General features: G+C 42.5%; 3 protein-coding genes across 4 annotated transcripts; 2 read left to right on the forward strand and 1 right to left on the reverse strand.

The window, feature by feature from the left end:
• Nucleotides 1–150: 150 nt before the first annotated feature.
• Nucleotides 151–4,175, forward strand: rab42b (RAB42, member RAS oncogene family). The gene is made up of 3 exons (XM_034233343.1): nt 151–488; nt 682–904; nt 1,682–4,175. The coding sequence occupies exons 2-3, from the start codon at nt 687–689 to the stop codon at nt 2,130–2,132; spliced, it is 669 nt and encodes a 222-aa protein (XP_034089234.1). The 5' UTR covers nt 151–488; nt 682–686; the 3' UTR covers nt 2,133–4,175.
• A 166-nt stretch (nt 4,176–4,341) lies between these two features.
• taf12 (TAF12 RNA polymerase II, TATA box binding protein (TBP)-associated factor) lies at nt 4,342–9,517 on the reverse strand. 2 transcript variants are annotated; one of them, XM_034233355.1, is made up of 6 exons: nt 9,327–9,517; nt 8,329–8,544; nt 8,119–8,196; nt 7,760–7,874; nt 4,813–4,901; nt 4,342–4,676 (listed from the first exon to the last, which is right to left on the reverse strand). In XM_034233355.1, the coding sequence occupies exons 2-6, from the start codon at nt 8,404–8,406 to the stop codon at nt 4,641–4,643; spliced, it is 396 nt and encodes a 131-aa protein (XP_034089246.1). In that variant the 5' UTR covers nt 8,407–8,544; nt 9,327–9,517; the 3' UTR covers nt 4,342–4,640. The 2 variants fall into 2 exon arrangements, with proteins under 2 accessions (XP_034089246.1, XP_034089256.1); XM_034233365.1 differs by having other exon boundaries at nt 8,329–8,436; nt 9,327–9,476.
• Nucleotides 9,518–10,943: 1,426 nt separating this feature from the next.
• si:ch211-79k12.1 (uncharacterized protein LOC568891 homolog) lies at nt 10,944–20,770 on the forward strand. Its single transcript, XM_034233740.1, has 7 exons — nt 10,944–11,112; nt 11,840–11,961; nt 12,600–12,795; nt 13,855–14,000; nt 16,344–16,488; nt 18,203–18,347; nt 20,041–20,770. Exons 1-7 carry the CDS (start codon nt 11,061–11,063, stop codon nt 20,126–20,128), a joined length of 894 nt encoding a protein of 297 aa, XP_034089631.1. The 5' UTR covers nt 10,944–11,060; the 3' UTR covers nt 20,129–20,770.
• Nucleotides 20,771–22,056: the final 1,286 nt, after the last annotated feature.

A 22,056-nucleotide genomic window follows, 5' to 3' on the forward strand; every position in this document is an offset into this window, starting at 1 on the left:
CGTTTTGTCTTGATATGGTATCAAATGCAACACTACTTCCTTTATAACCCCCCCTCCCCTTTTACTCCCACATATGGCCCTCCCATTCCACAACAGCCCTCCCCATATCCTTTTTCTACCCCGCCTTTTGTCAAGTATAAACAGGGAAACTTTAGAAGTGCACTCCCCTGCAGCACACCCATGCACATGCTTACAGTATCAGTCAGGTTCAGCAACTCGGGTGCCAAACACAGCTGTACTAGGATCTACTTTTGTGGGACAGATTTGTCCACAAACCTGCTTTTTGAAGAGTTTTAGATGAACCACCATGGGGCAGAGAGTGAGAGACTTGTGCTGCAGCCCTCACCTGTATAGGAGTTTGAGGTGACTGTCAACAGATTGCTGATTGCGAGATTTACAAGGAGTGGCTGCTGTGGTTGTTCTCAACATTTGGAGCGTCAAAGATAAGGAACCAACTGGTGGGAAGCTGGATTTCTAGTCTCTTACAGGTAATATGTCTTCTTTAAATATCTTGTACAACCCTTAAGGTACCATCTATAGTGTTCAATATAAACCTTAGCTATTCCTGACCTTACTTGCAACCTCTTTCATAATTCCTTTGGTGTCCATCTTATTTTGAACCCAACTTGTATACTCCCAACAAGTTGTATTCACTGTCATACCTTGTTTCCCCACAACCAGCAACCATGGATCTAACGTTGTGGCAGTACCAGTTCAGGATCATCATGCTGGGGGACTCCACAGTGGGCAAGTCCTCCCTGCTGAAGCGCTACACAGAAGACTTGTTCCTGGAGTCCATCAACCAGACGGTGGGTGTAGACTTCTACGTTCACTTCCTGGAGGTGGAGCCGGGCGTCCGCGTCAAGCTGCAGTTCTGGGACACAGCCGGGCAGGAAAGGTTCAGGTGAGGATGCACCAGACGCTATTCTTCTTTGTATAAGATAGTACTAGAATATAAATATCACAATATGACTCCTCTGCATGCAAATATACTATCCAAATAAACTAGCACGGGTTATTCCATTCACACTGTGTATCCACCCTGCCAAACTCACACCATCAGTGTGTGCAGAGACGCAGTGATGTATGTGTAATGCTTAAAGTTGAAGAGGCCGATCTTTCAAAGGGCGTTATTCTTCATGCTCAGCATATTTAAAGAAAAAACAAACAGTACAATATTTCACTCTGTCTCTAAATTCATTAAATCAGTTCTCCAGTTGAACGAACTGTGACAAATTGCAGACTGCCTGTTTGTGTTTACCTCCTCTCTGCCTCGTATCTGTAGCCAGCTTATCCCACATGAGTCAGCTAAAAAGTCAGCTGAATAGTTTTCCTAAATAAGTCATGAATAAAGTGTGGAGCAACGGGCTCCAAGGAGGACCAGCCCTATGATTTTGGTTAAACATTCAGTGACTCATGGGGGAACTCTATGCCTCTTGACAGTTTCCTGATTAGGCTGAGAGAAACAGTGGTTACTCATTTCTTGACTCTTTAATCAACCTGCTTATCTTTAAAAAGAGCTCAACTCAGACAGTGAAGAGCATCAGCTGATTATTTGATCACTCTAACAGGAAGTTAGTAAGCCCAGTCTGACCTCTGCACCACCCAGTGAGGTTTTCATGTGTTGACATTCAAACCTCCAGCCTCTTTCCTCATGATTTAACCCCGTGTCTCTCCTCAGGTCTGTCACCCGTTCTTATTACCGCAACTCAGTCGGAGGCCTGCTGGTGTTTGACATGACCAACCAAGCCTCCTTTGACCACATTAAGGAGTGGCACGATGAGGTGTGCGAGCGAGTGCAGCCGCATAAGGTTCTGTTTGTCCTGGTGGGACAGAAGAGCGACCAAGATGCTCAGGCGGGGAGGGTGGTGAGTCAGGAGCAGGCTGAGAAACTGGCCGGGCAGCTAGGGATGCCGTACATCGAGGCTTCTGCCAAGACGGGTCAGAACGTGAGGGAGGCCTTCGAGCTGCTCACTCGGAGGGTCTACCAGGGTCTGCTGAGCGGAGAGGTGGAGCTGCAGGAGGGCTGGGATGGAGTCAAGTGTGCCGCACCTCATGCGCTTCAGTTACAGAGAGCCAGCCTGACACAACCCAGCTCCACCACCACCAAGAAGAAGAAGTGTTGTAATTAAACCGTGGACTGGCGGTGGTCTCCCACAATGTTACAATAGAACTAAAACCAGCTCCCAGGAGGTCTGATCTATGCTGGAGGTTTAATGTAATAACGGGACCATCATGAAAACCACTAAAGTACAATGTTTTGACTTTCATCTTTGGGCCATGATGGCAATGTTGATCAGTTGTTTGGTAAAACAGATAAACGTACTTTTAGATGACAGATTTTAGATCCCAAGAGGATTTTTCCCCACTGACTTTGGTGATTCCCTGACTTTTTTTGGTACCACTTTACAATAAGACTACCCTTATAAAGGATTCATAAAGGGTTTATAATTAGGTTATGAATTAGGTTGTAAACACTTTATTTATCATTAAGAACCATTTATAAACCAGTTCTAACATAGACGTCAACACAGGCTCACTATTTGGCAAGATGACTAAGCCTTATATTGGCTACTTAGCGAGAATCAACTCCGTGAGCAACAGATACCAAGGATGCTGGCTGATGAAGGAGACGAAGTAAGCTAAGTAGCCAATATAAGGCTTAGCAGTACAGATAAATGTGGACTCACTATTTGACAAGCAACCGGTCACTGCCCTGTTTATCTCATGTCTTATAAAAGCTTATTCAGGATTTATAAAGTGTTCACAACCTAATTAATAAATAAATTATAAACTATTCGTAAACCCTTTATAAGGCTAGTCTTATTGTAAAGTGGTACCCTTTTTGTATCTAACACCAGCAGCAGGTTGCCATGTTTGTTTTTTGGTGAAATGTCTGAATATTTACTCCAGGTGCTCAGGCCCTTTTACTTTTGTTCTAGCGCAATCTTCAGTTCAAATTTTACATTTGGCCCAACACTTGGGTTTATGAAAACTAAAATCATGCCTATTTTCCAAAGCTGTACTTTTTGGCTGTTGCTATTGTTCGGGGATAAAATGGTGACATGATATATTACCTGCTAATCAGCAGCATGCTAACAAGCTGATGTTAGCAATAGTCACATGTTGCTAGCGCAGCTGTAAACTCTTATTTAATTGCAAAATCTCTAGTTCCTTCCTTTATAGGACTTTTAAAACTTGACAGAGCGGTTCAGATCTCGTTGGTGAGATGCTAGGCCAACAGCTGATCAGCCTAACATGGACTGATGAGGTCTTTGCTTACCTGAGTTCAGAAGGGCAGGAGTTGTAATGAGGACATATTGATCCACCACTGGTGCCAGATGAGAGTGCATCACAATGGCATTCATTGTATACAAGTGGGATACGATCACATCTTCTCTTCTATCGATGTTTGGACAGTAGGTTGCCAACCTTGGTGTCCTGATTCCATTACCATATCTGATTGGTCAGAATGTGTACTGTTGTTGCAAATTGGCATCATTTGTTTTATTTTTCCTTGTGAGACTGTACAATGACACTGCTTTTCCTTCTTTAGAACCCATCTCCGCACCTTAATCTGTGATTCTTGTCCATGTTACTTGTTCTGTCGGTGATTGGCAGCTGTTATTTCGGGTGCCTTGGTGGAGATTATAAACATCCCCCTATGACTGTGAATTGTGCTGCAATGCTTTGGGCCTGATCGGTGTTCTCTAGAGACGGCTTTGTTGCATCACAGCATGTTGAGAGTGAGCGCTGGTTTTGGACGTCCTTTTGTTCAAATTAATTAATTTATACAACTCTAGGGTACATTTGGATATTGTTTTATGTTGTGAGAGGTTTCCATAGCAATTACTGTCCGTCTGGCAGATTAAACAGCCACCTGTGTTTCTGCAGAGAAAAGGCAGACCATTTGTTTTGCTACTAAAAGAAACCCAGAGATTTACTGACAGGTTAACTGTTGTGTGTTTGTACAGGGATGTTATTGGCTCAATGCAAATATACCACATGTGAAATGATCCTATTAGTTAGACTCACTTATGTCAAATGCTGCAAATACAAAATGTCTCTTTTGATACCAGATCCTTTGTTTATGTATTTATTATTTTGTGAAAAGTACCATTTCTTCTATAATTGTTTTGCTGAAATAGACAAAAATAAAACTTGCAGGGATGGTGGCAAAAAGTGTCAATGTAATAAAACCTACTATAGCCATCATATGCAATAGGATGTTATTAAATATCCTAAAATAAAACATTTTGGCATGAGAACACTAAATCTTTTTGAATCCACGTCCAAATGCTTTAGAATATTAAAAAGGTAAACCAGAAACACCTCATCGAAAAGAAGTATTCCAGTAAATGTTTATTGAAAAAATTGCAATGAATAGAGCTCTGCCAGGCTTAGCTTAATGGCAACAAAAACAGAATCCGACACAATAATTACATTATTATGTGATCTATGTGGCACAGTACTCAAAAAGTTAGAGACATGACAATGAAACACTATCTAATATCAAATGAAAAAAAAAAACTTCACCCAAACCATCCTTTTCTTCCTTACAAGTCAAAAAACATCCCAACTGAAAAGGGGGAAAAAAGACAATACACAGAGTGGGTACAACATATCAGAGAACAGTCTTGCTACTTTTTGGTTGTCTTGCGGATCAGCGCCATTCTCTGAAATGAAAAACAAAAGAAACCGGTTAGGCTTGTTCATTTCAATATGAATAAAAAGTAATGACATGTACGAGATTGATCCAAAAAAACGTATGAATCTGAATATTTAACTGTGACCAACAACTGTGTCGCTCACCTGTTTGTGAGCCTCTGTGGTGCAAGCCTTCTTGAACGGCCGGATCTCATCGGAGCCGTAACCAGGAATCCACATGTTCCACTGGCGCTCTGAGAAAAGACATGCAAAATCATTTCAACATCCACAACGGCCTTGACTATCCTTACTGTCATGGCAAAGCAGAGCTGACATTTTATCAGTCAGTGATTTGGTTGCCATGTTACCCCGAAAGCTGTCTGCAAACAGTCACAAGAGCTTCCTGAGAAGTCCATTGTCACTCCGGGAGATGAGCACAAATTACCTTCGCTCAAGGGTAGAACGCAGCTTTTCTATTCGACATAACACTTTCAAAGAGGTTTGTTTTTGTATTTTCTCTACAGCATAAATCCTTGAATGCTTCCTTTGAAGATGCCAGCTTTTTGTAAAATTCTAAAAGAAAATGTCTCTTCAGAAACGCCAATGTGATTAACTGTCATTAGTGTGTGAGTGTGTATGATTATGCAGGGGTAGACATTAAGGGTACAATTCCACTAGCTACTGGTTACAATGGGGGGGCATTGTAACCACTGGCCCCACCATTGTAACCACTGGCCCCCCCCATTGTAACCACTGGCCCCCCCCATTGTAACCACTGGCCCCCCCATTGTAACCACTGGCCCCCCATTGTAACCACTGGCCCCACCATTGTAACCACTGGCCCCACCATTGTAACCACTGGCCCCACCATTGTAACCACTGGCCCCCCCATTGTAACCACTGGCCCCCCATTGTAACCACTGGCCCCCCATTGTAACCACTGGCCCCACCATTGTAACCACTGGCCCCCCCATTGTAACCACTGGCCCCCCCATTGTAACCACTGGCCCCACCATTGTAACCACTGGCCCCCCATTGTAACCACTGGCCCCACCATTGTAACCACTGGCCCCACCATTGTAACCACTGGCCCCCCCATTGTAACCACTGGCCCCCCATTGTAACCACTGGCCCCCCATTGTAACCACTGGCCCCCCCATTGTAACCACTGGCCCCACCATTGTAACCACTGGCCCCACCATTGTAACCACTGGCCCCCCCATTGTAACCACTGGCCCCCCATTGTAACCACTGGCCCCCCCATTGTAACCACTGGCCCCCCCATTGTAACCACTGGCCCCCCCATTGTAACCACTGGCCCCCCCATTGTAACCACTGGCCCCCCATTGTAACCACTGGCCCCCCATTGTAACCACTGGCCCCCCATTGTAACCACTGGCCCCACCATTGTAACCACTGGCCCCACCATTGTAACCACTGGCCCCACCATTGTAACCACTGGCCCCACCATTGTAACCACTGGCCCCACCATTGTAACCACTGGCCCCCCCATTGTAACCACTGGCCCCCCCATTGTAACCACTGGCCCCCCATTGTAACCACTGGCCCCCCATTGTAACCACTGGCCCCCCATTGTAACCACTGGCCCCCCCATTGTAACCACTGGCCCCCCCATTGTAACCACTGGCCCCCCCATTGTAACCACTGGCCCCCCCATTGTAACCACTGGCCCCCCATTGTAACCACTGGCCCCCCATTGTAACCACTGGCCCCACCATTGTAACCACTGGCCCCACCATTGTAACCACTGGCCCCACCATTGTAACCACTGGCCCCACCATTGTAACCACTGGCCCCACCATTGTAACCACTGGCCCCCCCATTGTAACCACTGGCCCCCCCATTGTAACCACTGGCCCCACCATTGTAACCACTGGCCCCACCATTGTAACCACTGGCCCCCCCATTGTAACCACTGGCCCCCCCATTGTAACCACTGGCCCCCCCATTGTAACCACTGGCCCCCCCATTGTAACCACTGGCCCCCCCATTGTAACCACTGGCCCCCCCATTGTAACCACTGGCCCCCCCATTGTAACCACTGGCCCCCCCATTGTAACCACTGGCCCCCCCATTGTAACCACTGGCCCCCCATTGTAACCACTGGCCCCACCATTGTAACCACTGGCCCCCCATTGTAACCACTGGCCCCCCCATTGTAACCACTGGCCCCACCATTGTAACCACTGGCCCCCCCATTGTAACCACTGGCCCCACCATTGTAACCACTGGCCCCCCCATTGTAACCACTGGCCCCCCCATTGTAACCACTGGCCCCCCCATTGTAACCACTGGCCCGGAGCATTCGTCCAAAAAATCCACTAATAATGAAGAAAATGAACACATTTGTTGCAATAGTCATTTATGCACAAACATTACTACAACATTTGATTCATCAGTTCTTCCTAATTTTCCTCAATTGTTCATATTTGGTTTATTAAAATAATGATATTGTGGTCATTGTTAAAAAATGTCTGCTATTATCATTATTACTAGTATAATGCACTTTCTGCCTTCCTGTCATTAGGAGTTAGAAATGTAATGGCTATGTAATAGATTAGATTCTTCATTATCCTAAACTGCTGGGACATTTCTCTAAAGCCAATATACCTTTATATGTTCTACTCTTCGATGGATCAAGCCAGTGTGGCTGAAACTTTCTCTCCCTCTTCTTCTCCTACTCCCTGTCACTCTCTAACTCCTTCTGTGACATTCTTTTATTTGAAGATAGTTTTTTTTTGCCCAGCGCTTGGCCGGTTATCGCTGGTATTAAAAACATTTTGGCGAATGGTTAGGTGGGGAGAAAGTCTGCAGTGAATGAGCACGGGAGCCTGCTGGCGCCCCGCAGCAAACAGCTTATTTTTCTTTTTAAAGGAGTGTCTAAATAATGCTTCCGGGCCAGAGGGGCATTTATAATGTCGAGCCCTGTTATGGCTTCAACATTAAATTAACGTTAGGTTAATGACATGTTAAGACAATTGTTTAGTAAAGCAATTATCCACAACAGCTGACAGGGCTGCCATGTATTGTATACCTGAACACATTAGCTGTTCAAAGAAACGCTTAAACACCGCATTTAAAGCCAACTTACCCAGATGTAATTGAACATCCTTCACCTCCAAGGTGTTGGACTTGCGATGGCGAGCCAGCTGACAGGCCGCTGTCACAACGCTCTCTATAAAGTCATCTGCAATTTGTAGCAGCATCTGAGAAGAGACAGGCATTTTGAAAACCATCCATCGTGCTCAGTAAAGGAAAGTAACTTTCCCCGACGGCTGGACAGATCCCTCATTTTTCATGCAGCCAGGCTTTCCATAGAATAACACTTCCAAATGATGGATGTGGCAGTCAGTTAGGAAAGCTATAGCAACAAGGGCCTGCAAGATGCAAGTAGTATTCATGTCACACTTTAAACTTCACTACCTAACATCATTAAGAAAGCTGACGAACCTCCTCAACATCCTCGTCCAGCTGCTCATTGGGATCGATCTCTCTCACCAGGTCCTGCAGCTTCTTCTTACTGAGCACCTGGAGGCAAAGCAGACGTATTCATGTTACAAAAGAGTACAGATGTTGAGTCCTTGCTAAGTAGTGTAATGAGGGCTCTAGATAAAAAGGTGATAACAGGGACCCCATCATTAAATAAATAGGCTGACTGACCTGAGATCCCTCTGGACTGGTCCTGCCAGCGGGGCCAGGGGTCCCAACCTTCACTGCTGCTGCGGTGCTGTTAGCCATGTTGGTGGCCACAGATAAAGCGAAGGGTCTCTGGAGTTTCACAAGAAGCAGAATTGTTGTGTGTCAGAGTCCGGAGTGACAATCCAAGGTGGGCACAGGAGTGATAGATTCTCGTTTACAGGGACCACCTCCGTAAATCTGGGGAAAAGAGCCAAGTTAGGATCACAGAAACAATACGTTAACATGCTTAAAACTGCTTGCAAACCCTTCACGGAAAAAACATATATTAATGCATGCCTTTAGTTTTTCCTATTGTTATATCCATTATGCTCGATTTCTTGATGTAACTTTTATTTTTTATTGTGGTTACGTGTTGTTATGTCATTATCCGTTTTTGCTCTACATTGTATTGCATTACTGTGCTGATGTTATTGTCTTTGTAGAGTACTTTGTGAAACCACAAATAGGTCATTAACATTACATTTAGCTGACGCTTTTATACAAAGCGACTTACAATAAGTGCATTCGAAGATACAAACTTGAAGAAAACAGAATCATATAAGTACATCAGGTTTCATAGAGACAAACCATTTCAAGTGCTACTCAACTGGCTTTAGGTAAGCCAGTCCTTTATTAGTATATAATGTTTTGTTAGTAGTTCTATCGCTCGAAGTGGAGTCGAAAGAGATGAGTTTTCAGTCAGAAAACTTAGCCGCAAAACTATGCCGTCTGATCTCAATTGTAACAGATACAGAAAAATGACACTGTCAAACAATGGGATCAATTCTGTCAGCTCCAATCGGCTGTGTATGTTGTATAAAGAAAGGAAAAGGTTAAATACCGACGCTAACACACCGTAATGTGCTAAAAACAATAGCAGCTTTGAATGTAGCATTACAGGCTAACATTAGCAGCTAATCTTAGCGCCGCGGCTTTCTGCACCATACATCCTAGAATTAGCCGTTAAGTTGACAACTTACCCAGTAAAACAAACACTATCTGTCCATGTTTCGGGGTCGTTGCGGGGAATATAGGTAAGTTTGATACAAAAAGAGTCCCTCAAATTGCCTCGGCACAGCTAGAAAAATGATCGAGGTTATCTCGTTCACTACTTCCGCTTTGTTTATATCTATTTCCGGTGAAAACATGAAGCCTCTACACTGCCATCTGCCGGATAATTTGGAACTACACCATTATTAAACCAATTGATGATAAGGAAATACAGTATTTTCAAGATATATCCCATTAATAACAAGTATAATACTTAAACAAATGTGTACAAATAATGGCATAGAATAATGGCAATATTTTTAAAAATGCATTCATAGAGCAAAACACATTTAAAGTAGTAAAGAAATAATAGATTTGTGTTGGATAAGTTATAACAATGAAACAAAACATCTTCAACTTCAAGCATTTATTATAATATTCGCATTACGCCTTTATTGTAAATCATGCTGATTTAGACATACCACCTACATATTTTTTTTAAAACAACCACCTACATAGCACTTTGTTAGATTTGTTCAAGGTTTATGTGGTTTAATTTATAATGAAGTTATAGGAAGTAGTACATATCCTTTGCAGTGATGGGCATAAGGATATAATACAGTCTAAGTACAACTTCTCAAAATATGCAGGCCCCTGCGTTGCAGGTAATTGTTAAATTAGATACTGTTTACATGGAGGGTATACATCCATAATGTGTGCTAATTTTAAGATGTTTTAAAGGTTTATTTGATTGTGAACACAAAGGCCTATATATATATATACTTTTATCTTAAATAGTGTTAAGGCTGGTGTAGACTTTCTGATTTGTGTAGATATGTGCATAGGAGGAACATTTCAGAGTTATGAGAAAAGGGAACACTGTCGTTTGCTTGCTCTGACCGACATGTATTTCTGACACAATGTTTCGCTTGTTGAAAAGTCACTATATTATTGTAGTAATAGAATATCAGTGGGAGAAAAATATAGTGTATGCCTATTTATTTAATAAGCTATCCATGATTTATGAAGACAACCGAACACACCTGGATCTAACTGAAAGTGAAAAAACTAGGATTTCAATGATAAGTAACTTAAAGCGAGCTACCCGCTGCAGTGGAAACGCGCCATAAGTGTGCGTTCAGCAAACGCTCGTGATGCTCTGTATTTGATGGACTGAATATCTTTCGATTTCATTCCCGCTCATCTCAATGATCAAAGCGAGTGAAGCGTAAAATGCTTGCTGGCTCGGTGTTATGTAGGCTATATCACGCCAGGGAAATTACGAAACTCTGCTTTTACATGTTAAGACATCTCTCGAAACCTGTTGAACTTATACAACATACTGACCTCAACAACAAGCTCAGAGAGCAAACGTGGAGGGTCTGACTCTGCCCAGAGAGTGGTGACGCAGTGGCACTGCATTTAAATATCACTGGAGCACTTCCTTCATTTACACTTCACATAAACAATTCCAGGCGTCTATTCACCTCATATTATATGTCATGACCAGAGACATTAAAAAGAAAATGAACTATTTTGATTCGCATGGTTGTTTTGTTTAATACTTTCACAATATCGGACTACTTTGAAGCTACTTCCTCAAAATACAAGCCACTCCTACACCTCGGCATAAATAAATACTGTGCAAGTTTCATTTCAGATAAGAGGCTTCACAGGAGATCGCACCATTTCGCCACAGTATTGAGAACATATTTTGAACAATCATGAATGTTCTTCTTGTTGCTGCAGTGGTTGCCCTGATCCATGGCAGCTATGGTAAATCTGTTTTATTTACTCATGTACTGTTTTACAATCTAGTAAAAACATTTAATTTTATTGCTGCTTTGGAAAAATCTATTTAATCCTCAAGTCTTGTTCTGGGGTTTTTAACTTCCATATTCATACATTTGTTGTTGGATTATTGTGTGTGTTTGTGTGTATGTGTGTGTTCCTGCCTGTTTCACTGCTTGCTTGTCTGGTTGGTAGTGCGTATGTCCTCGAGAGGAAATGCTTTATTTTCTCTTCTGTCACACTGATGGGTTTCCCCTTGTGGCAACACAGACTGACGCAAGAAGTGTTTGTTGTATCATCAAGGGACTGGCAAGAAAAACAATGTTGTATATAGATTTGTATGTATTTACACTTATCCTACTGAATACAAATATATGTTCAGTTTAAACTAATTGCTTAACTGTACAAAATAATGCAAACTATGTCTGTGGTATGCAATAGTTCTCGTCTTAAGTGAACAACAAATAGATGACTGTCAGGAGTTCAGCGAAGGAAGTGGAATAACCTGTTGTTGGTCATGTGGCCATGGGGACTTTGAGAGTATTGGCAGTGTTTACAGGAGCAGGAAACAAAATGTCAGCAAAAGGCAGCGGTTGTCTAGAAAGTATTGCCCAGAACAGCAGCGAGATCCCCCAGGCCGATCCCCAGTGAGCCCCCTGCCCATTTATGTTGTGATCAATAACCAGCATGTGTAATCTCTGTCCACACGCAGCCACTTTGCTCATTAAAGGGCCGACCCAGCCGGTCCTGGAGGGAGAGAGCGTCACCCTGGAGTGTCTCTACTCTGACTCTGAAGCCAACATCAGCCAAGTCCACTTTGAGAAATTTGCTGAGGTGAGCCACGGGAACAAATGGGTCGGTGGGAGGGAGAGGAAACAAATAAAAAAAACTCTGATTACTTATCTCATTATTGTTTGCCTTCAACGCTGCAGGAAATAAATGGCAAACAGTGTTCTATTGCTGAAAATTGTAATACCTCTTGGAGTGTTTTATTATGTTGTTATTTTTAACTTAAAGGCGGATACTGCTCATATACAAAGCCTCTTAACATTGTCACATGTAGGGCTGCTCGATTATGGCAAAAATCATAATCTCGATTATTTGGGTCAATAATTGATATCACGATTATTAAAAACGATTATCCATTTGCTTTGAAAACATCCATGTATTGAAAAAAAATGTAACCGTATGTTTTTAACAGTTGATTACCCTGAACTTTAAGTATAATTCAACTGAAAAATCGTTTTATTTCGATTACGTTGTTTTCGTTGCAAGCCAAAATCGTAATTGCGATTAAAATACGATTAATTGAGCAGCCCTAGTCACATGATGACATTTATAACCTAAACTAATTTGAATTGGCTGCCAATATATGGACTATCTACTGCTTTATGTAAATGGTGCAACTGGCTGCTGTGTAGTTCAACAAATGTGAGAATTGAACATAACACATTTTGTCTTTCCCCTAACAGTACATGCAGAAGTGGCTTCCAGTTCGTGAGCGCTTTTGGTGCTACAATCCGAAGCCAGTCGTGCAGTCTGACCGCCTCACCCTGACCCTCCCCCACCCAGGGAGGTTCAATGAAGGCTCCTACCGCTGTGTGTCCAACACCGAAAATGTGACTGAGCAGGAGCGATCCTCCGAGACGCTGACCTTCAAAGTGTATTGTGAGTGTGCAGGTTGATATGAGTAGGAGCTGTCTGCTGTAACTCATGTGAAACAATGACTCCTTTTGATACATACAGAACACTCTAGATCTTTCATACTGTCTTTGTCCTGCAAGAGATTCAAGCAGGAATCTGACAATAAGGTGAACATTTGACTTGCAAATAAGATACTGAGTTTCTCTTCCCGTTAAGGAAATGTGTGACTACTGACCAATAAGGACGCATAAAAAACACCTGATTGTACATTGGGAAACAATCCAGACGAGAAGACAGAACAGAGAGACTCGGAAATCTTCACATTTGTTTGTTCATATTTCCAACCAGCAGGAGGTAAAGACAATCTTTCAGACAGTCTGGACTTAGCTTTCTTCACAGTGAGGGATAGAAAAACACATTAATAGTTAATAAGACAAGACATATCTGTGCAATGCAGCTGCAGAGGGTGTACAACAAAACAACTGTAAGTAGTTCACGCGCCGTGTTGCCATGACATGTTGAGTACAGTCATTTCATTTTTTCTTTCTCTCTGCACTCCAAGCAAACAAAGAAAGCATTCTCCCAGTGGGACTCAAGTTTGAAGCTATCAATGCAGGATACACAGTTGCATGAAATGGCGTAGCTAGTCACATTATCAGTGTCCTCTATCTTCTCAGTGGCCATCAAATCGACCGTAATGCTGTTTGATCGGCTCCTCAGCCTCATGGGGGGAATCAATAAGAGGCAAAGATTAGAACGGACTAAAGGACTGAAAGAGGGCGGAGAGGGAGAGAAGCCATGAGCTGGAGGAACGTGGGTCATCTATTGAGATAGAAGATGAGCCATTATTCACAACACTGCCCCTCTAAAGACTTCGATAAGATGAAGCCTATTATCATTGTTATTGATTGCTTGGGACAGTGTGTACCACTGGAGGCATTCATATTTCTTTATTCTTAAAAGATCTGCTGCCACTGAAAACGTGTATTCAGTCACGTCTCGAACTCTTGAAGCCTCAGCGAACAGAAAATGTCTTGCTTCATTAATGCGTGATCGTTCCCCCTCATTTCCCGCTGGTTTTAGATATGGGAGAGCTGTTACTGACAAGGGCCGGGTTCACCAGCTATCTGGGGGTCTCTACGGAGCTGAAGGTGCGACTCGGGGACGAAGTGGTGTTGAAGTGCTCAGCCGGATCATCAGAGGAACCCACCTACTACTGGAGTAAAGACGTGAGAAAGACTCAATTTTCCTCCAGTGTCCTCATTATGCCTTTGGAAACTTTTCATGCTCTCTCTGGCTCCCTCCCTCCACTTTCCGATGTAACCTCTTTATTTTCTTTGCTGTCTTGTTCCAGTCTTTCTGGGCCCCTATTTCTCTCTTGGCTTCCCTCACAGCACTCTCTCCTCCTCCAACACGGTTTCTCTCCGTGAGTTTGTCAGGCCACTAGTTTCTCCTCGGCTGTCGCCGTCCCATCCCCTCCTCAATCAATCAATCAATGTTTATTTATATAGCCCAATATCACAAATGTTACATTTGTCTCAGTGGACTTTACAGTTTTACAGTTTACTCCTCACAAGAAGTGCCCTGTATTTAAGTGACCGGTTGGCTTAGGCCCACCACTCGCTGGGGATTGCAGCTTGCCCACTTACAGAGGATTAATAGTTTAATGAGGTCTAGACAAGAGCCAGTCAACCTGAAAACAATTATGCAGATAGATTTCTAATGATTTATTTTTTGTGTTTGGTTAACCAGTATTGAATTATTCAACTGGGCTCTTCACTAAGCTAAGGAACTCTTGCCCGAGGGAAATTAACACGTCTCCGTGTAAAATGCCAAAGTGACAATAGGCATATAGACGAAGAATAAGTTGATGAAGCTTGTGGCGCAGTGGATAGAGCCTTGGTGTTGGGATCAGGGGTCACAGGTTCAAACCCCACTGCAGTCAGCATGTCGTTGTGCCCCTGGGCAAGACACTTCACCCCAAATTGCTCCTGTGGGGATTGTCCACAGTACTGAATGTATGTAAGTCGCTTTGGATAAAAGCGTCTAACAAGTAACATGTAATAATAATAATAATGATGAGCCGGGAGATACACCGTGCCCTTGTGGTGAGAAAATGGTATTGCTTTTTCAAGGTGTCATCAACATAACAACAGCTGCCAGCAGCAAGTCAGGGAAGTAATGAAGCTACGCAACCGTGAAGATATCTCGGGATCAGGCAGACAAGTTGCCAAGTTTTCCCTTTTGTTATTATTTTTGATAAGTCGGCTCAAGGTTAATATGCTTGTTAAAGGGTCACTGTAAATCCAGGTTTTAAATGGGCTTACAAGTCCAAATCCAATTCAGTGGATATGTTATACTGCTAATACTGTGTGTCCTTCGATCATATGCAGTGCTTCAGGGTTTTGGTTCCTTATTTGTTAAAGATACAGCTCTGTCACATATGCATTACTGGCAGGCCGGTCGTTAATGATTCACCTGTCAAATTATTCGTAAATAATTTCAGAAGAGGTTTGGTAGAGAGGTGTGACGCAAGGAGATGATAACATGAGATTACATTTGTTGTGTCTATTTACTGTGCGTATGACAGGAATAGATATGGGGAAGAAAGTGGCATCCGGATGGCCTACTTTGACAGACAGCTTCCTTGGTGTGGGCACATTGGCATTGGTAATGACAGCAGGACAGAGGCAGAAACGGGCCACTGCTTAGGCAGCCAGTGGATTTGCATACAAAATGCTGCTTTGGCCAGACCTGGCCTTTATGGGAAATCCTCTTAATTCAGATCCATTCAAATTGAAATGCACTTTCTTGGCAGCAGCTGCAGCTCCCAGGAGCCAAATCATTTGCATGGTGTAATGTCTTTTTTTTTTTTTACCTCATCCTCCATGTACGCTTGTTTTCCAATCCTTGTGTTTGGCCTATTATCTGTTTCCTCCCATGTCGGGCTCTATCTCATAATAGTGCTGCTATTTTTGTGTCAACAATTCGTCCCGCTCCCTCGCCATCTCATTACGTGTTGCGTTAACAGTCTGTGGTTGCGGCATTATTCTTTGCCAATGATGGTGTTATCTGGGTTATTGACTTGTGTCGACGTGTGTTCATCCATTTGGATTACTGCTCAGGTAAATGCTCTTCATTTGGGACTTTGGGGACTGTTCTCTGAGGGCAGTGCTACTGCATGTATGTCTTGCTTTCTCTCTTTACCCCACTGCCATTTAAATCTTTCTGTTTCTCCCTTTCCTATTTTATGTTGTTCTCTTTTTCGCCCTTCTTTTTACTCATATAGAAAATCAGTCAAAAATAACACTTTATTCCCCTTTTCTTTCTCTTACTCTCTCCCTCATGACTGACAGCTTCTCGTTTTCTTTCTGTCTCTTAGCCAACAACCTTAATTTATTCTCAAATCTTCTTGCGCTTTCAGCTCAGCACAATTTACATTTTCCACGAGTGTGTTGATTCCCGCAGGGCTGCAAAAAATCCAGCCAATTTTTCTTCTTCTACTTCCTGACCTCCTTTCTGTTTGTTTCACTCTCCTCACGCTCTCTTGTATGTCTCCATCTTTCTCTCAGGGTGACGACTGGATCCTGCCATCCTCCACGCTGACGCTGAGGAAGATGACAGCGGCCGATGAAGGGCAGTACACCTGCGTAGCCGAGCATCCCTCTGTGGAGACACTCAGCAAGAAACGCACCATCAGCATCGCCGTGCTTCCTGGTGAGATAACACTCTAAATCCTGTTGTCCTCTATACTGACTGTTGTAGACTTGAGCGGTCGTTTCTGCTTCCTCTTTGTAAAAACCTATTTAGGCTTTCTTTGTAACTCTCTGGAAATTCAACTGTCTACATCCTCATAGCACAAACAAAATAAAACATTGTGTTCTTGTTTATTTTCAATCAGCCACTTGAATGTGACCTGAGTTAAGGTGTCTGAGTGCATTCACGTCATCCAGAACAAATGCAGAAGTGTGAAAGCCTTATTGCGGAAGACGTAATGCAGGAATGAGGTTTAATTTATCTGCACACATAAATGATAGTAACACAGAACAAGACGTCTGATGCTGTGATAAAGACAGGGGAAGGCATTTAATGAAAACTCCTCACAGAAAAAAGGTGACAAAGAAAGGAAATCTCCTCTAAAATGAAAAATAGGTACGATGATTGCAGAGAACATCAGTACATTTAAAAATATATAAATACTTCAGAGGACAGGGGGATGATTAGTAAATAAAAGGAAGCAATTACTTGACCTGACCTTTTCATTTATTTTTCTTTTGAAGCTTTTGAAACAGAAGTGGGTACATGGCAGAGAGAAGTGTTTAGTTAAAAATACTTATGCCATTTGGAAATGACATTTGAGAGCATACAATAGGCTGCTGTATTATTATTATGTATGAGTTTTCTGAGACATAGATGGTCATCACGAAGTATACAGTACATTATAATCCATGAAAATAAAATGAGACTTTTATTAAGAAGTCCTGCTGTCTGTGAGCGTTGGAAGCTGGATGTCTATGAAGTTTTCTTTGTGTGAATCTGCATGACTGACAAGCATAATTATCATCTAACAGGAATATTGCATTCAAGTGGAGAGCTAATTTCATTACAACATTATTGCTAATCCAATTTATGGCCCTTCATCTGTCTTCATCATCTGTATCAGTGACCTGTGAGATGACTGCACTGTGTTAATGCACTGCTTTTTTTTACACCCTGTTCTGCCGCCCACTAGGATTCATAAGCCTTGTGATTTCAATTGTTGAAATTATGCAACCTCTAAAAAAGCAATTACGCCAATACATGTTTTTTTTCCTAGAGTAGAGCTATCTTATTACTTCTGCAATTGACTCATCAGTCACTGCGCTACATTGCGTCTCCAGTGTTTCCTCTGAAGCACATATAGTAATTAAAAAGCTAATCATTTCTATATGCTGGAATAATGTTTGCTTATGCAAATATTGCATGTCGTTTCTTTGAAGTTGTACTACAATAGCTGTTCAAACCAAAGCAAACATTCCTGTTGCCAGGAAATCCTCTTAACATATGGAATGGCTGTATATGTGAAAAAGCAAAGCATGTGTTTGCTGCCTCAAATCCTAATAGCCATAATTCTACAATGTGGACTTAGTCCTGTGCTCTAAAGAAGGGGTTTTAGAACACAAGGTCCACACATGTTTTGTATAATTTGTGAATGTAAGCACAGAAAGGGCATAACCAGACAATATTGTTTTACATTTTGAGAAGCAGACTTGTTAAAGGTCAGTGCTTTGTACAGCAGCAAGGCCGTCTTAACTCTTTTCTTCCACAAACAAACAAACAAACAGGAGTTTGTCTTCAGAGGCTGCGCCTGGAGGAAGGAAGCTTGTAGTTGCTGATTTCAGAGTCTGTGTGATGCATGTTTTCCTTCATGTCTGACTGATCTGTCCCACAGAGGATGCCCGCTGGTATGAGTCTAGTGATGGGCAGCTCATCTTGATGATCTCTGCAGCGGCTGCCGCTCTCTTGGTGTTCCTGCTCTCCATGAGCGTGTTCCTGTGCCGCAGGGCCAAGCAGGCCAAGACCAGCAAGGGACCAATGTAAGAAACCAGTGTGTGTGTGTGTGTGTGTGTGTGTGTGTGTGTGTGTGTGTGTGTGTGTGTGTGTGTGTGTGTGTGTGTGTGTGTGTGTGTGTGTGTGTGTGTGTGTGTGTGTGTGTGTGTGTGTGTGTGTGTGTGTGTGTGTGTGTGTGTGTGTGTGTGTGTGTGTGTGTGTGTGTGTGTGTGTGTGTGTGTGTGTGTGTGTGTCTCGGTTCCTCTTTCCTAATGTCACAATCTGGCTCAGGGAAAGTCACAATGAGGGAGTCCGCCCTAGGTTATTCTTAAAACAAACATCATTTATTATGCATTACTCAAATGGACAATGGAGTGTGTAGAGCAGCATGAAAGCGCGCTGGGTGTTGAAGGTGCAAAACCAAATACAATGAAAGGGTGGATACCAGCGGTAGGAAGGTAGAGTCATAATGACCTTGTTTATTTTGACTTTCAGTTAACTGCAGCTGCCCGAACAATATACAGTTGCATGCTGTATGTCGGACATTCCAGTATGGCATACTGCATTCGACATACTATTTATTTGAACGTACTTAATCTTTTCCTGACATACTAAATAGTTTGGTAGTCCGGATGTTGGAACACACAATGTCAGAAAAAGCGTTAACGCAATGGGGAATTTTTCAGGCTGAGAGACAGACGAGCTTAATCAGGCCGACGTCCCTTCATTGCCAGCCAACTGCTGAGGTTGGCCATATTCAGAATCTGATGGATAATGTGTGTGTGTGTGTGTGTGTGTGTGTGTGTGTGTGTGTGTGTGTGGGCCAGTGTGATTGTCTGATTCCTTTACTGCACTTTATCCACACTCACCTTCCTATTTTCCCTAACTCAGCCCCAGTCTCTCCTCCCGCAGTTTGACTTTATATTACGGATATGGTTATTGCCGCAATATTTCATTCTGTCTCATCGGATAGAACCAAGGCCATTTCAGTTACGGAGTGTGTGTTTTTGGCACGCATGCATTTTAGTGTTTACTTCACATTGTGTGTGTGTGCGTGTGTTTCCAAGTGTGAACCTTCCCACAAATATGCCGTCTAGTGCCTGTGTGCTTTTATGTGTTTTTAAAAGGTGTTATCCATATTGAATATTAAAGTCTATCTCGGCAGGTGTGACCTACTTGACCCTGTCCTTGATCCCTTTTACGCTTCTTGATCTCCTGTGGGTTTCCATCCACTTTCTCTCTGTGAAAAGCTAATAAGACCAGCTTTTCATTCTGTGATAGTATTTCAAGTATATATGAAGGTGTCGGCAATGACTAAAACTGTAGCAGGAGTCCTATTACACCCATAGCTGACAGTATGTTAATGTGCACCATGACCCAATGCAGTATTGCTCATTAGCTTATTTCCATATGGGCTGAATAAAATAGAATTCCTTTCAAATGGCATAATTTCCATAAGAGCCTGCTTCATACATGATTTCTGCGTCTTTGTAGTGCCACATAAGAGAAGTTGAATCCTTGAAAGTGGGGCTAGGCGTGAGCCGCCATGTGTATAAAAGCATGGTTGTTAGAAAGAGACAGAGAACCAAAGACAGAAAAATTGACTTTCACATCAACAGCCATGATGTGGCCCCATCGCTCGCTTCTAGTCTATAATTTCCTCACTTATGATTTTCTAGTGCCTACTGGGAGGTCGATATACTGATAATAACGCTCCTCTGTCTTTCTTTCTCTTGCCAGTGATGACCGGTCTCAGAAGAAACCCATCTACAAAACTAGTGTGGAGTCCCTGACCTCCACCTGTGCAGACAAACAACCTCTGGTTTGACTGCACAGGCAGGTGGAAGGATGAGGAGGGAGGAGGAAGATGGAGTGAGTTGCCGGAGAATGAGGGATGGGATTGAGGGAATATTTTAAGAGCGAGGAAATAGTGTAGGACTCTGGATGGTCACATTGGGGGAGGAGAGAAGTGAAGCAAAGAGGGATATTCAAAATCTGTAGGGAAGGGAGAGCGAAGCTGGGTGTGAAAAAAGGGAAATTATTGCTTTAGAAGCTGCTTTGCTTGTGTGTGTAGGCAGCAGTTATGCATCTTGAACTGAATGGTGGGCAATTTTCCTTTCATTTATTCTGTAGCATGGAAAATGGTGAGCTACATTCTCAGTAAAACGATAGGAGATTAATCTTGTGTACTAAGCAATGGTTTAGACTCCACATGCAATTCTCCACTTTTCTTTTCTAAACATAATTGCTCAGCTGTGAATGAGTAATTTGGGTGATGGGAGAAGGTTGTTTTTGTTGTTGATTTGTTTCCTTTTCAACCTGTTTTTCCAAAGCAGAACCAGCTCAAAGCATCTGTGAGAACGTTATTCTAATCCATTTTCCGTGACAGCCCTCAAGCACACCGCACTCTACTATTTAATGTACTGCACTTTGGATTTCTTTGATATTAAATGGCTTTCAGAAAATATTATTTGCTGCCCTTCTGTGTGCAATTGATTGTGTTCCTTTTTGAAGATACAAAAGAGGTAGGGGGTATTGAGTTCGGTGAAAGCTGCATGCATGCTCGTCCAGGCGCACATCTTCTCCATCCAATGCCATCTTCTTGCATCAGCTTGTTTACCAACCTTCCCTTTCAGTCCGCAAGACCTTACTCTGAAGCGTTGACCTTTGTTCAAAGTATCGTGCCTGTCCATGCTTGTGTGTCTCCCCAAATGCCTGCAGGCACAGAGCCATTCAGTTCAGCTCACAAGATGAACCAAAAAGCCCACACTAACAGTGAGAATAATAGTTACGTCAGGTAACCATGAATCTCTGCCCATCGTATTATAAGAGTCTGCCTGGTGAGCCAATGTTCAACCATTTGAAAACTACACAAACCTAACAGAAAACAAATAATATACAATGCAGAAAGAGGCAGAAAACACATTCTGCTTATGTGAAGCCTCCACAAATCCCAATATTATAAAGAACAAGATATTATTATAAAAAAATATGAATTCAATAGTGATGGCATACTAATATAACAACTCATAAAAGAAAACAAATTAAACGTTGAAAAAAAGAAGAATGTAATTGTGAAAAGTGTGTGTGTATCTCTGTGTGAGTGTGTGCTTGTGTTTGTGGGAGGGATATTGGATTATACACCTGCATTGACTGCTGAGCAATAGTTATGTTAAATGTCATTGTGAACAAAACAAAAATGGATTGAAACCGAGATACATGTCAAATACATCTGGACAAGCAGTTACAAAACAGCAGATAAATAGTCTATTAGGAGTTTTATGTGACATTTTATAGAGGAATAGCTTTAAGTCAGGTGGGACAAAACCTTCCATTATTTGGTACCTCAGAATCTAATCAAACTTTGGCCTCTGCAAGGTACACTTGGGGGGCTTAAGAGCTGAAGATTGACAATATGCGTTAGAATGAATCTGTGATTTCTCTTTAAAGTTGGTATTAAACTTCTAGGTAATATTCCCTTTAATAAGAACTAGATTTAGTCTAATCTGATTTCCCCAAATTAACCATCATAGTCTACAACTTCATCTTTTTAATTTTCTCCTCTGTTGCTTTATAACCCCAACGCGATGCCACGGCACCATCGCTTATTTCAGTAACCGTGCAGAGAATTTCATTACGCTTGTCTGTTGAAGTTATGTTGGGTTTTATGTGATTTTATTATCGGTGTGTGGTTGACCGTGGGCCGTCGTTAATAATGGTCGAACCAGCAGTTTAACAATGACACTCCATTAACGG

The sequence above is a fragment of the Gymnodraco acuticeps genome, unplaced genomic scaffold (assembly GCF_902827175.1).
Source record: "Gymnodraco acuticeps unplaced genomic scaffold, fGymAcu1.1, whole genome shotgun sequence".
Taxonomy (NCBI): Eukaryota; Metazoa; Chordata; class Actinopteri; order Perciformes; family Bathydraconidae; genus Gymnodraco; species Gymnodraco acuticeps.

Bases quoted from the DNA above. Each gene is read 5' to 3' on its own strand.
- rab42b (XM_034233343.1), top strand. From the start codon at position 687: ATGGATCTAACGTTGTGGCAGTACCAGTTCAGGATCATCATGCTGGGG. The intron at 905-1,681 runs GTGAGGATGCAC...GTCTCTCCTCAG, and splicing joins GCCGGGCAGGAAAGGTTCAG to GTCTGTCACCCGTTCTTATT.
- taf12 (XM_034233355.1), bottom strand. From the start codon at position 8,406: ATGGCTAACAGCACCGCAGCAGCAGTGAAGGTTGGGACCCCTGGCCCC. The intron at 7,875-8,118 runs GTTCGTCAGCTT...GTCTCTTCTCAG, and splicing joins TGGACGAGGATGTTGAGGAG to ATGCTGCTACAAATTGCAGA. The intron at 4,677-4,812 runs GTGAGCGACACA...TTTTCATTTCAG, and splicing joins CCACAGAGGCTCACAAACAG to AGAATGGCGCTGATCCGCAA.
- si:ch211-79k12.1 (XM_034233740.1), top strand. From the start codon at position 11,061: ATGAATGTTCTTCTTGTTGCTGCAGTGGTTGCCCTGATCCATGGCAGC. The intron at 11,962-12,599 runs GTGAGCCACGGG...TTCCCCTAACAG, and splicing joins ACTTTGAGAAATTTGCTGAG to TACATGCAGAAGTGGCTTCC. The intron at 12,796-13,854 runs GTGAGTGTGCAG...CGCTGGTTTTAG, and splicing joins GCTGACCTTCAAAGTGTATT to ATATGGGAGAGCTGTTACTG.